General features: G+C 40.2%; 1 protein-coding gene across 1 annotated transcript in view; it reads left to right on the forward strand.

Moving 5' to 3' along the window:
- Positions 1–13,332, forward strand: part of LOC109042534 (uncharacterized) — a 74,352-nt gene that overhangs the window by 50,005 nt on the left and 11,015 nt on the right. The window contains exon 2 of the mRNA XM_019059340.2: positions 1,873–2,181. Coding sequence (XP_018914885.2) covers positions 1,873–2,181 — 309 coding nt within the window. The remainder of the gene's footprint in view (positions 1–1,872; positions 2,182–13,332) is intronic.

Here is a 13,332-nt window from a genome sequence, read left to right on the forward strand (position 1 = left end):
AATCAAATAAAACCATTTTATGAAAATCCGTGTTTTTTTCATTTTTCTTTTAACACGAAAAATGTGTTGGGCCGTGAGAAAAAGGAACACAGGCGTCAACAGCTGAAATTTTGGGAAAGCAAGGTAGCACTAGGTCAAAAAATGTCTTTCAACTGCCACCGGAAAATCATCAGCTATACTCTATCTACTCACCGAAATTTGGGTAAATTGCTTAAAAATGAACCTGAACGTTTACCTGAGAAAAATGAACGCAAAATTTTTAAAAAAAATCAAATTTCTAACTCCTAATTTTTTGGCAGCTGAGGCAAAGAAAATCGTACGCTGAAAAAAAGTCCGGCCGTGGAAGCCGTGCTAACGGGCTATATAGACATGCCGCCCACGTTCCGGGCCCAGAGGCCGAAAGTTCCAGGCGCACCACCCGCAGCAGTCGAGGCTACGGTTCCAGCACCCGGAACTTTCGGCCCATGAGCCCGGAACGGACGGTATTTCTATAAAGCCCGTAACTTATTTTTCAGTTTAAAGCGGGATTTTCCAGGACGATCAGGCACTCTGGATGGCTATTTTCGAGGCAAGTGATCTGTGCGACTATTAGATCTAAGTGTTGGAAATGCGGGGGATTTGGAGTACTCGCGGCGGCGGGCAGAGCCAGGATTAATTTCGACTGCGGGGCGGCGTCAATCTTCGGATGTTGCCTCACTCGTGGCCAGCTAGCGTCTCCGTCCCCTCCGCGGATCCCGTCTCCAGGACGAAACCGCCTAACTTCCGCCTGGAAACCGCGGCAGTTAGGATGGTTTTGGCGAAACCGTCTTCACAGTGCATGAGCAAGAATTATCCCGGTCGTTTCGATTACAGTGATATCATTTTTGTTTGGGTTCCCCCGGATCGATTGTTTCTTAATCTCAAACTGATCGGTAGAATCACGGATTTAGGGCATTTTCCTGCTTCGGTATGTATCATAACCGAGGATGGTTACTCTCGTTCCAGGGTTATTAGAGATGCACTGACGGTAAACTGATTACTTTGACCTGATCATAAATTAATTTTTTCCCACCTCAAATATCCCCTCAGGGATAGTTTTACGCTCACAGCCCTTAATGTCCCATCCGACCTCAGTCCCTAATGAAGCCAGCCCCAGGTAACCGTTGTTTGAAACTCGGGTCACCTGGCCGGGATTCGGACCCGGGACCTCCCTATCATAGAGCAAGTGCTACAACCACAAGGCCGAGGTGTCTTATTCTAAAGGATTATCTCATGAACGAATGCAACCCTTGGTCAATTGGTCATGTGCATATAGGCTGCTGCCTAATAGGTTGTTCAAAATACACTGAGCTGAGTTCCTCGAGTTGCTGCTGACCTCTGCTAAGTCTCCCCGATTCTAGCAACTAGAGATATATCGAAGTCGACAATCATTGAACTTTAAAGCGAGTAGGTGCTTAGTAATTTGGTATACTGGAATCTGAAACTGTAATAGGTTAACTGGCAGTGCACCTTATATACCCCGGAAAATTCAAATTTTTGATATCCTGTCCAAGTGGCACGCGGATTGCAATACGAGTAAACTGCGATAACATTGTGAGAGTATTTCCATTGCATTGGGGGTGCTGTATATGTTGTTGCCTATCTGCTTATTGAAGGGGAGCTTTTTATTGAAAGTGATTGAAATACATTTGAAATCAATGGGATTTTTTTCCGCTGAAAATTGCCTCTCTTTACTGACACCGATGATCTAGACATCGACCAAATGATGATTTACTGTTGTGACAATTGCAATTGAATCAAAGGAAGTTGCAAATTTTGCCGCAAAATCCTACTTGCGTGCTTGAGCAGGAAAGTTTCAATTGCTTTATCTACATCTTTGTTTCATTGTTTCAGGTGTTGGTCCTGTTGACCTGCCTAATGGCGTTATCAGTGAGAAGTACAGAAGTTGGCGTTCCAGAGAGGTTCCTGAAGCCTCGAAATTACAACCCGCATCCGTACGAAGATGCCATTCTCAGGAACCAAAACTTGCAACTGCAGGCACTCCAGTTGCAACTACCACAGGCGGCGGCGCCGTATGCGCTATTCCACAGGAAGCCAGCAAATGGTGACGTCACGACGCCTGTTCCTTATCCGATACCACCAGTAATTCTCAAACAGAAGCCCGAGAAATATAAATCAGAGGTGCCGTCAAAATACTCCTCGGTAAATACAAATATTTCATAACTAGTCTGAACATTGAACATAATTTTCTCTATTCTGTTTATGTTATAATTTAATACTCTGACGACTCACAGACGCAGAAAAAGCTTAGGTTAATCAATGCCGTGGTCGAAAGGCCAATCTTCTAAATCTTAATAATGACCTATCGTACCAAATCAGAATTTACCTTTTTACGAGAAGATATATTCTTGCCGATCCAATGAAATGCTCACTTTTTCAATCTCGCAAAAAGAAGATTGCACTGGTCAAAACGGGTGAATTTGCATGAAATCTAAAAATTGATTTTGAGCAGATTTTTAGCGCTGAATCTCGAAATGACCTCCGTTTGTCTGGATCAGCTCGATTTTTCTCGGAATGAAATTTTCCCTAACAATTAAGCTTTTCCAAAGAAAAGTCATCTTTCTGGAAAATATGTGCACGATGGAGAAAATATAAGGCCATTTTCGGATTCAGTAGCCAAAATTACCCTAGAGAAATACCTTTTTTATGCATTTTAAAGTTTCCTTCTTGTTCCTATAATATCAAGGTTTTTCCGGACAAGCCGCTGTAAAGCCGAAAACGACCTTAGTTTTCCTCCATCTTGCACAAATTATCCGGAAAATTGACTTATCTCTAAAATCGCGCTGACACAGAAAAGTGGAGGTCAATTTCGGAATCAGCGCTAAAAAAACGTCCGGACACATGCTGACACATTGTGGGCAAATCTAAAAAAAGAAAATAATTGTTGACCAGTGCTACTTCTGTATGAGTCGTAAACAAACCAGCGAGGAAGCAAAAGAACAGATTGACTCTTGCGACAGACAGCGGCCAGTGGTAGTAGCGGGTGGCGATGGTGCTCAATCTTGACCCGCTTGCTGAAATCCGCTTATTAAGGAACCCAATTTCCCATCCAGAAATCGGTGGCTACACCTGAAAGCGGCATTGCCTATCCTAACAAATACACCATTTAAATTTTTCCATGGAAGCCTGCATAGTCTAATAAAACAGGAAAATATAATTGACAACACCGCGTGAACTGGGGCCCTGGCTCCTCGGCAAAGCGCAGCCGCAGTCGACCATCTGACTGGAGCAATGAGAGGTGTGCATTACTGCCGTGCTAAGGAAAAACACCGTATGAGCTTTCAGGCGTTGCCAAATTTCCCTCGATAAAATACGAAATTCCTGGAAAACTTGTGGATATTTTTCTACCAATTTTTTACAGGATTCCAATCAAATTTAATCTATAGTATCTGAAAATTTCAAAGGAAAATATTCATAACTTTCCTTAAAAATAAACGTTTTATTGGAGGGAATTTGGCAACTCTCGAATGTTCATAAGGCGTTCTTCCCTAGCACGGCAGTATACAACTGCACTTGAAAGTTGACCTCCTCAGCCCTGGCTTGCGCCAAGCTTCCAACCCGGGCCCGCACCCGTGACCCCCCACCCCGAGCCATGCGGTCGAGGGGGGTGGAGTGGGGCAGGGGTCAACTGCATGTGACCCGGCGACACGACTCTGTTGCCATGAGCGCTCCTGTTATCAGAGGTGCCGGCCTCATTTGGAAGTAAGAGAAATAACCATAAAAACTAATCCAAATACAGAATTGAAATTGATACATGAACCATGTCAGTTATGAGTTTCTTAGCGTCACCGATTTTCTCGTCTTTGAAACATCGAAGGGTGTGAAAATCGTTACTTTTTACTGCTAAGTCACGAACATCGAGGTTAAGCGAGGCTTTTGTGTTCTCCTTCTTCTTTTTTCTCCTCTTCTTCTTCTTATTCTTCTTCTTCTCTCCCTTCTTCTTCTTCTTCTTCTTACTATCCCTTCGACTAAGGTATATTTCCTGCTTGTCCAACCATTACTTTATCAGACGCGTATAAAAGTGCTAAAAATACCAGTACTAGTACTAGTACTAGCACTAATACTTGTTGAAAATATATGACGTATAGCTTACATTTCTCAGTCTTAGGTCAAAACTTGTAAGCAGTAAAAGAAGGTTGAAAATTATGATATGATATGGTAAGGGTTAAAAAAGAAGGTAAATAAATGGAATTCACCCGAGCAATGGTGATACTATATGCATGACAGTGTAGGATCCAAACAAAATGCCCTCCTCAATTCCTCATCAATATTAGCTCATTACATGCAGTGATGTATATTTGACAGTTTGACACGTTGGGTTGTTATTTGTTAGCGCTGTGCAGACATTGCGCCTTCATCCTATTGCGTATGCAACAAGGACAGCCATTGAGCAGGAATAATTGCATCCGGGCTTTATATGTTACCAATGAAGTCAAGCACGCATCACGCGTCCAAAGTCCGAGATCGGACACAAATAATTGAGACCCACCACTTGTATCCTGACAATGGCGGAGATTTTTCCTTTGGGGGATTCAAAACCTCCTTAGAATAAGTGATAGGGTAGCAACAGGATCCTTTCCTTCTTGTTGTTTGAAAGAGAGCACGAAATACATTTAACAAATTTACTAAACATCAGCTAGATCACCAAAGAATATATATTAGATTAATTTTATAGGAAAAGTATGACCCCATCTCCTTATATATAAGTTATAGTGTATACCTAGGATATTGATTACTCTAGCTCTCCCTTCTCTTTCTTTATTCTCTTCCTGGTTCTCTCTTTCCATTACCACTTTAATATGAAAAAAATGATTCTTAAATTAGGGTATCTGATCCTAGTTTTTGAATAAAATTACAAATTTTTATCGGTAAAAATGTTTACACTTTAAAAATTCCACTAAATACTTGACACAGTATTCAATTGAATCGGTGAGAACGAAAACACACCAACTCGTTAACTCCAAAATGCTCTATTTTCATCAAGGACGGTCAATTTTCAAAAAAGTCATTGAAGTTAGCGCATCTGTGTCAACATGAACCTTTAAAGTGTCCTTAAGTACTTCTCCTCCGGCGCCAAAAATCGTTTTCTTAGACTAACCTTTTCACCTACTGTACTGTTTTGTGCGTTTTGATTATTTTCATTTTTTCGAGTTGGCGTGTTTTCGTTCTCACTGATTCAATTGACATTCATTTCACTCGGGTCCACTGGGCGCTTCATAGACTTCGGAGTGAAATACACAATAAATTGCACTCGAATGTCGAGAAATGAGACTGGAAAAGCGGCAACACGGCGGCTCAGCGTGAAGATGCCGACAGCTGAATCACGCCCCGAACCTCCCCCGTTTGAAGCGGGAGTGTGAGCTTAGCCCTCCCCGTGAGCCCGGCATAATCAGGCTCCGGGCTCGTTTCACAATAATTAGCCGTGCGAATGAGCATACGGGTAAATATGAGCTCTGCATTGGATTTGCCGCGGTTGATGTAATTTTTAATCTCCCCGCCCCGATCGCCACCGCATCGCGCATCGTCTGGCCAAGTCGGGGCACAGAGTTCCCTCCGCTCATTACGGGTGCACGACTTGACCAAAAACGATAAGGAACAACTGAACAAGAGACGCACGGAGATGCCTCTTGCGGTGGCATAGTATGCCGCGCCGTAGCAATTAATAGAACATGCGCGGTGGCTGGTCAGTAAACATGTGTGATGTTATTATCGAACTCATTGTGAATCAGATTAACCTAGATAAAACGTGCACGGACTAGAGGAATGTTAGCGCCTAGTGGTTACTAGGATTCTGATTTATATGATCCCTAAAAAATATAGTAGCCATCACACTGAGTGAAAAAATAACATAAAAGTTAGGTTACAAGAGGAAGTGAAACATAAAGTCCATGGATTTCCCGGTTTTTTCATAGTTTTCGATCAGTGCTAAATTAACTCAACCTGTACTTGAGTTAATCAAAGAAGAGTAATATTTTTCTCAAAGCACTAAGAGAGTCTACTCTGAAAATAAAATTGCAATTGAGGAGCTTGGAGGACAAGGCGCACAAGTGCAGTTTTTGGAAAAATAAAGATATTGATGATTTCAAGTAAAACTAGTCTCGATGCATATTCTGTGAAAAATTCACTCCCAAATTCCAATTTTGAAGCATCAAAAAGTCAGTTTGAACTTTCCATCATAAGGATCCATGTAATTTTGAAACTTCATAAACACTTATTTCTTGAAATAGCAAAAACTCAACTTATGCGCCTTGTCCTCCAAGCCCCTTAACCGGGTAGTTGCATGCAGCTGGGATTTTAGATCTGATAATTGTTTCTGGCAAAACTTTTCGCGAAAAACCCATTTTTCGTATTTGCCAGTTCCGAAATTCAGTCGAAAGCTCCGAAAAAGCCCGGTAAAAAGCCGCAAAATCGGGGTAAAAAATACACTATCTCCATTGGCTTTGACGTCAGTTGGTATACGTAGGTATACGAGGCCCCGCCCACCGCCATCACCGTTGTGGTTGAGATTTTCGAATTTATCTGACGACATTTGGCAAGCGAAACCCATGACCCCTCGCCTCGTGTCTAAGCTCCATCCCGACAACTTTATCCTATTTTCGGAAGTCGGGGACCGACGCCGGCGGAGGCCCCGGGCCCCAAATCTCGATTTGTATATCCCGAACTCGTGACCGTGTCGAAACGGGAACAACGAACAGGAAAAACTGGAGCGCCGCTTATCAGCTGCACACCCTCAAAGAATATGCAGAATTTGACCGCTCGCTCATTTGTTGCCGTTGTTGCCAACCCGAGAGAGAAGAAAAATCAACAAACCCTAAAACATAATACTGGATATTATTTGTTGAATGTTGAATTTATTTTTTGTGACAGTGGCAATTGTCGCAAAATAGAGGGTTTCTCAGTTTTATACTTGAGGTGTCTAGAACCAAAAGCAATAATCTCCATCGCCCTGTCTAAAATTTGTGCGGTCATATTAAGTTTCTGTGAGAAACAGCCAAAACGTCTGGCTGTATTTAAAATTTTCCAAATTTTCTCACTTTATACCAGAAAATCCACGCGAAAATATCAGGACGGAGGCCTCTCGTTCTTTACAATATTAAAGATCAAATAATTTTCATAATTTACAATAATTGAATCGGTTTCTGTTAAACGGGCGTAAGTCCACAAATCCAAATTTTTCAGGAGAGGCAAAAAACTGATTTTTTCGTTATGCAGGACACCACTAAATTTCAAAAAAGGGTTCAAAGGTTGTATAAACACCCGTTTAAAAGTTCTGAAATGTTTTTTTGGCTCAGAAAAATTTTAGTACCCTTTTAGGCTAATTTTAAGTTTTGGACTTACGCCATTATACCAGAAAACGAAGGATGACTGAGACAGTTTCAAGCCAAAAAACTAATATTAAAGTAAGTTTGAAAAACGTAGCACATGGTTTTTTTCTTCTATATAGCATAGGGAGTTATTATATGTTTTTAAATTTATTTAAAGGCCTAAATTTTCTAGAATTACTCCTCTTTTTCCAAAATTAATGAAGGTGACATGGGATATTTTCATTTAAAAAAGTGTTGAAACCAAGTTTTCAAATTTCAATCATGTTTTTTTGTGATCAATGCACAATAAGAAGTTATATCACCTAACAGCTAGGTCAAGATGCAAATTCAATACAAATGTTCTTCATTTATTATGAAAAAAGTTACAGAAACTTTAGAAATGCGCGAGTTTGAGAACTCGCCCCCCCCCCCCCCCCCCCCCTATTCCACAGGCTTCTATACATAGGACTTCCGCCATCTTTTCAGAAAATGTGTATGTACCCTAAAGGAGGCTGAAAATGCAAAAAAAACGATTTTGAAATTTTTGGACTTACGCCCGTATAACAGAAACCGATTCAATTATGATAGCACAATTTTTAGACAGGTCAATGGAGATTCCCGCTTTTGCCTCTAGACGCCTTATATAAGCTTGTACATTTTGTTCAATTTCATTGATTAATTTTTAATGTATTTTCCGAAGGAAATACACTAGTGCGTTCGTGTTCTTTCGTAAGATGGGACCTAGGCCTGGAACCATATGAAAAGCACCGATCTCGAGTCGTAGATCACGAATATAATTATGTGCCATTCATTTTTTGCCATATATATGTATGTGTGGTTGATCGGTTGGATAATACGCTTATTTACAGGTGCTTCAACGACACATACAAGTCATCAACACCTGAAAAGTGCTTTATCAATTTTATGTATGTATTTCAGCCGATGTGAGATTTTCTCAGTTTTTAGAACTTTGTGTACCGATTAATTTTTGAGTTTCTTGAAACGGAACTTTCAGGGTTTATTATACCTTAAGAGCACTTTTAATTGTCGAGTAAAATCGTTTACAAAGATGATATACGAAAGAAAAGGGGGCAATCTTACCTAATGCCTAATATTTACTCTTACGAAATCATGGACCGCTTCATATTTGAACTTTGAAGTCAGATCGAATATCACTGCATGAAATAACACATCGATTGTCTTTCTCAAACATACATCTCCACGCTTAAAACGGTCGGATATCGTTGCATCCTCTCTGTTATGTTCATTCTTGTGCAATAGTCTAACATGTACTTTCAACACAAAAGACGACGAGAAAACAGTTTATACAGATGAAAAAGCACCTAGACGTGAAACCGCTCCTCAGTAAGGGTCTTATAGCACAGTATTTCAAACTTACCGAGATTATAACGTGACTCAGGTTTCCATCACTCTAGTGTAACGAGCCGTAAACTAATGTCCGTCTCAGTTTTGGTGAGCCCTTGAAACTGTCAAACTTTCCTTTCGTAAGGAATGAGTTTAATCTGAGTTTCAGTTCCAGCAACCTGGAGCTTTCCCATTGTAGGAACCACTGAAAAAATCGGGTCATAATCACGAGAAAACAGTTCTCCTATAGGCTTGAACTTTCTAGTCGCGCAGAGAAGTGTGCTTGTTGCGACAAGAAAGCCATTATACAAAGTAAAATTTTTAGGTGTGAGTATTTTTTTTTTTTTTGGTTGTCATAATCAGAAAAACTTCATCACAATAAGGAAAGTTTCGTGGTCACAACTAAGTTTTAATTGGTGTAATCAATTGCCCTATTTAATGAAAAATTATTTTCCTCATTGCATTACGCCTATGATCCACCTATGAAGCTAGATGACATGTATTTGGACCGAGCTCATAAGAAAGGAACCAACCCACATTAAGTTGATACTGAGAAAAAGAGGTATGAAGTTTTATTACTACATAAGGCTCAGTGTAGAAAATAAACTTTCATCCCTCTTTTCATAGACTATAATTTCTGTTTTTCGACTTACAGTTTTTGGCTAGAGAAAATATACGGCTTAGTTAGTGAAACTCAAAAAACAATCTTAAGGCAATTTTTTCAAAAATGTGGGTTGGTTTCTTTCTGATAAACTCAGACCATTTCAATATTTTACAGCGTGTGTTGCAACCCTGTCCATCGAGTTCAAAAAGTGAACCAAATCTCCTCTCTCGCGAAAATTTGACTAATGTAAGGTAATAAATTACATACTTACCGTCTGCTGACCAATCGGCCCTTGCCGATTGAATTTGCCGCCGTCAAACCGATACCATCAGCTCGTGCTTTTGAGGTGCAGGAGTGTTGCGGGGTTGCGTCACACTGAGTCTCGGCGCAGTGACACAAAGTGGCGCGGGTCAGTTGAATTCTGGCAAGAATTTGACGTAATTAAATTGATTGATTCGTCATTCGGTGGTTCATGAGATATAATGCACGATTTTGGGCTCCATTCTTTCGCTGTGTCGTCACACGAGGTGTTCAGGCGTTCTGATTGGAAAGAGCTTTGAGGAATGTGTGATTGTGTGAGTTTAATGTCTGTTATTCATGCGTGGATAGACATGGGTAAACCAAAATTCGCTCCTCACGTAATAATCAGAATTCTTGTCGGATTGATTAGCCTCTAGAGTTGAACTCTACCGCAGCCAAGTGAATGCTCTTAACTATCAAGCCCTGATTACCTTCTCTTGTTTTTAAGTAAAGTTCAAAATTAGGCACTGTTTGAAATTCATGCAACACGTGGAGTATATTTTTCTCTTCAATTTTATATGAGTAGAAATACACGCGCTACAACTTATACTGATTACTATAGGAACGAATAAAATTTGGAAAGAACATGGATCTCACTTGGAGTGTTTTTCATTCCTCTTGTGAACGCCTGGTGAATATCATTGTACTAAATACTCTTTTAATTACTCTGTTAAATACGTACGAAAGGAAAAGAAGAATGATGTAAGTACGGGGATCTTAAACAGTTTATCGAAGAAAAAGCCAAAAGTAAATGGAAAAATTTACAAAAAATCCTTCTGCGTAGAAATACTAACAGTAAATATATAAGTCTGTAATTGGCTGAGAAGACGTGATACCTCCTTGAAAACCGCAATCTTTATGAATCTAAAACTTTGTCGAAACATAGAATACATCATCTCCAAAAATGTAAAAAAAATATTAGGAAGCATACAAAAGAATCACATTCGAAGAATATCTTAATGGGAAAATCAGCATCTCACACACAACCTAATTCAGTAAAATTGCGTGCAGCAGCGGGCAAAAATTCTAATAAAGTGTGCATTAATGCAAAATTTTCTCAGTATAGAATTCTACACTGAGAAAATTTCGCGGAACACAGATTATAAGTGCCGAATACCGATCACTCTATGGGAATCTTGCTTCAAATTTTGCTCCCGAGAACTGGAGGTCCGCTATTCGCATTCAGTAAACCAGTGGCGTGGCGTGCTTTTCGATATATCGATTGTTATGCCAATTAAACCTATGGAAAAGGATCGATAGACAGGGTGCTCGCAGCGAACACTTTAATAATCGATTCTTTACCGTAGGTTTAAATGGCATAACAATCGATAAATCGCAATTCACGCCACGCCACTGCAGTAAACACTCATATGCACTGGCACTCATGGTTTTGTGGGTTTTTTCGTTGCGCTTTTTCACGTCTTAGCTGTGCCCACCATACTGAGTCGGGGTCGCATCGTCAGACAAGGGCACCAATGCAAAGCTCGATTTCAGATATTGCTCCAAAAAAAAAAAGTCCGTGACTGGAACCCGCCTCGAAGTCGTCGTTTCCGGACAAAGTAACGTAACTCCATTCCAGGGTTGCAAAATTGACTTAAACAATTCAATTCCTTACAAAAAAGTACCAGTAAAATCTTTGTCCAGAATTTTTCTTATTTTTGCCTGAGATCTGAAGAATAACCACTGAAATTTTTAGATAGAAATGTACAAGATTCGCCTGGTAAAAACGCAATTTGCGAGGGGAAATTTGGCAACATTGAAATGGAGTTAAGTTTTTTCGCGGGGAGAGCGACGAACTGTGTCAACAGAGCGAAGCGACGACCATGGCTCGCCTCCGAGCCGAAACACAATGCACCAGACTTATGTCAGATCGCGAAGATGCTTGTATCTTTTCCCTCTTTTTCACCCCCGCCCCTCGCGTCGCGTTCCTCGCCCCCACCCATTCACCCATCCATATGTATCTTTATGCATAACTCCCACGCAACCACGCAGTATGTCATAATTGTGGCTGCTTTGGCTTTGTTACCGTCCGCCGGGCCCGGCTGGTCAGCGGTGACTAGTTGCTTCTGCCCGGCATTGTTCCGTTGTTGGTGACTAGTTGCTCGTGCATTGTCCGCCCCGGTGACGGCTGAGCCAACGTTGTCGGATCATCCATTTCAGTCAGCTTTAATAGCATTACACTGAAAAAAATAATCTCGGTGTATTTACTAAGAAAATAGTAAAATTACCAAGAATTCAGGGTTCTATTTGATCCCAGTTTTTCTTGGTAAAATTACCACTTATGGAATTGGTAATTTTACTGGACCTTGGTAAAAACGCCAATATTTTTTATCGACTGTGGTAGAATTACCGAGATAAAATGGCAAAGTTACCGGGAATTGATTACCAATAAAAGTGGTATTCTTACCTGAAAAAAAAAACAGTAAAAATACCGGTTTTTAAGTAAGCTTACCAGTCTGTCTTGGTAAATTACCAATAATTGGTAAAAAAAAGTGAGATGGTAAAGGTACCAACGGACCTTGGTAAAAACGCCGAGAATTTTTTTTCAGTGTACGATAGTACACTGCTACGGAAGACCGCCGTATGAACATTTAGACATTGCCTTTCCTCTGATAGAACATGAATTTTCAGGAAACTCCGTGAACATTATTCTTTGAATTTTTTAGAAAATTTTATTTGCGACCAGATCTTAAAGTTTCTAGGAAAATATTCTCAACTCTCCTAAAAAATGAACATTTTATCGGAGGAAATTTGGCAACTCTCGAATGTTCATACGGCGTTTTTCCATACCAAGGAAGTACAGGTCATTGGGATTCAGAGAGTAGAATCTGCCAATGATTGCATCAATGTTATTGATGGCTTCAATCTTGTGTCACTTGTTCAGAATACGGTGTGAGAGATGGTTAGCTATTAACAAATTAAACGGAGATTTCATTTATAAACACGATATATGACATGAACATTTTGTGGTTCATGATTAATGCATTATGGTTACAATATGACCTAGACAGAACTCTACCCTCAACGCTGTAACGTTGAGTCCACGCAATATAAGTTCATGCACTTGTAAATTGCATTAGACCATCGTTTGACAATGGTTTAGCATGGAAAATGAATGCAAGAATCAAAGTAATAGATATTCTGTCGTAGTCTCAAAGTGCGTAAATTTAATTGGCGTAGACTCTACTAATACTTACTACTAAGAATACTTAATCCAAAAATTTACCTCGGCAAGAAGAAAGAAAGTCATCGACGAGATATCGATGACTAAAGTTGGAAAATGCATAATCCCGATTGTAACGTTGTTGCAAGTTTTCCTCAGAAAACTAACCACCAGTTACTTTTGAAATTTTCTGTGAGTTTTTTTCCATAAAATTAACGATATTTACTTACGATATCAACGAGATATTTCGCCGCATTTCCCTCTAAAAAGGTAGACCATCTTCAGAATTTGTAAATGTTGCAATAGAATCACGCATTTCTTTATCATAGTCATCGATGTTCTGGATGCGAAAACGGTGGCAACGGTGGCGCACCGGTTCAACGTGCAAACCAGAAGTGTCCCAATTGTGAGTTATGCTTGTGCCAATATTGCATTAATATTCTGCGATTGTGCCCTCATTATTCTTCCTTTTTGTGCGCCTGAATAATCGCAATAATGAGGTAGGATTCAGATTCGGGACGCATCTGGATCAGCCGCAGACGTCGATTCCGCCGAGA

The sequence above is a fragment of the Bemisia tabaci genome, chromosome 4 (assembly GCF_918797505.1).
Source record: "Bemisia tabaci chromosome 4, PGI_BMITA_v3".
Lineage (NCBI taxonomy): Eukaryota > Metazoa > Arthropoda > Insecta > Hemiptera > Aleyrodidae > Bemisia > Bemisia tabaci.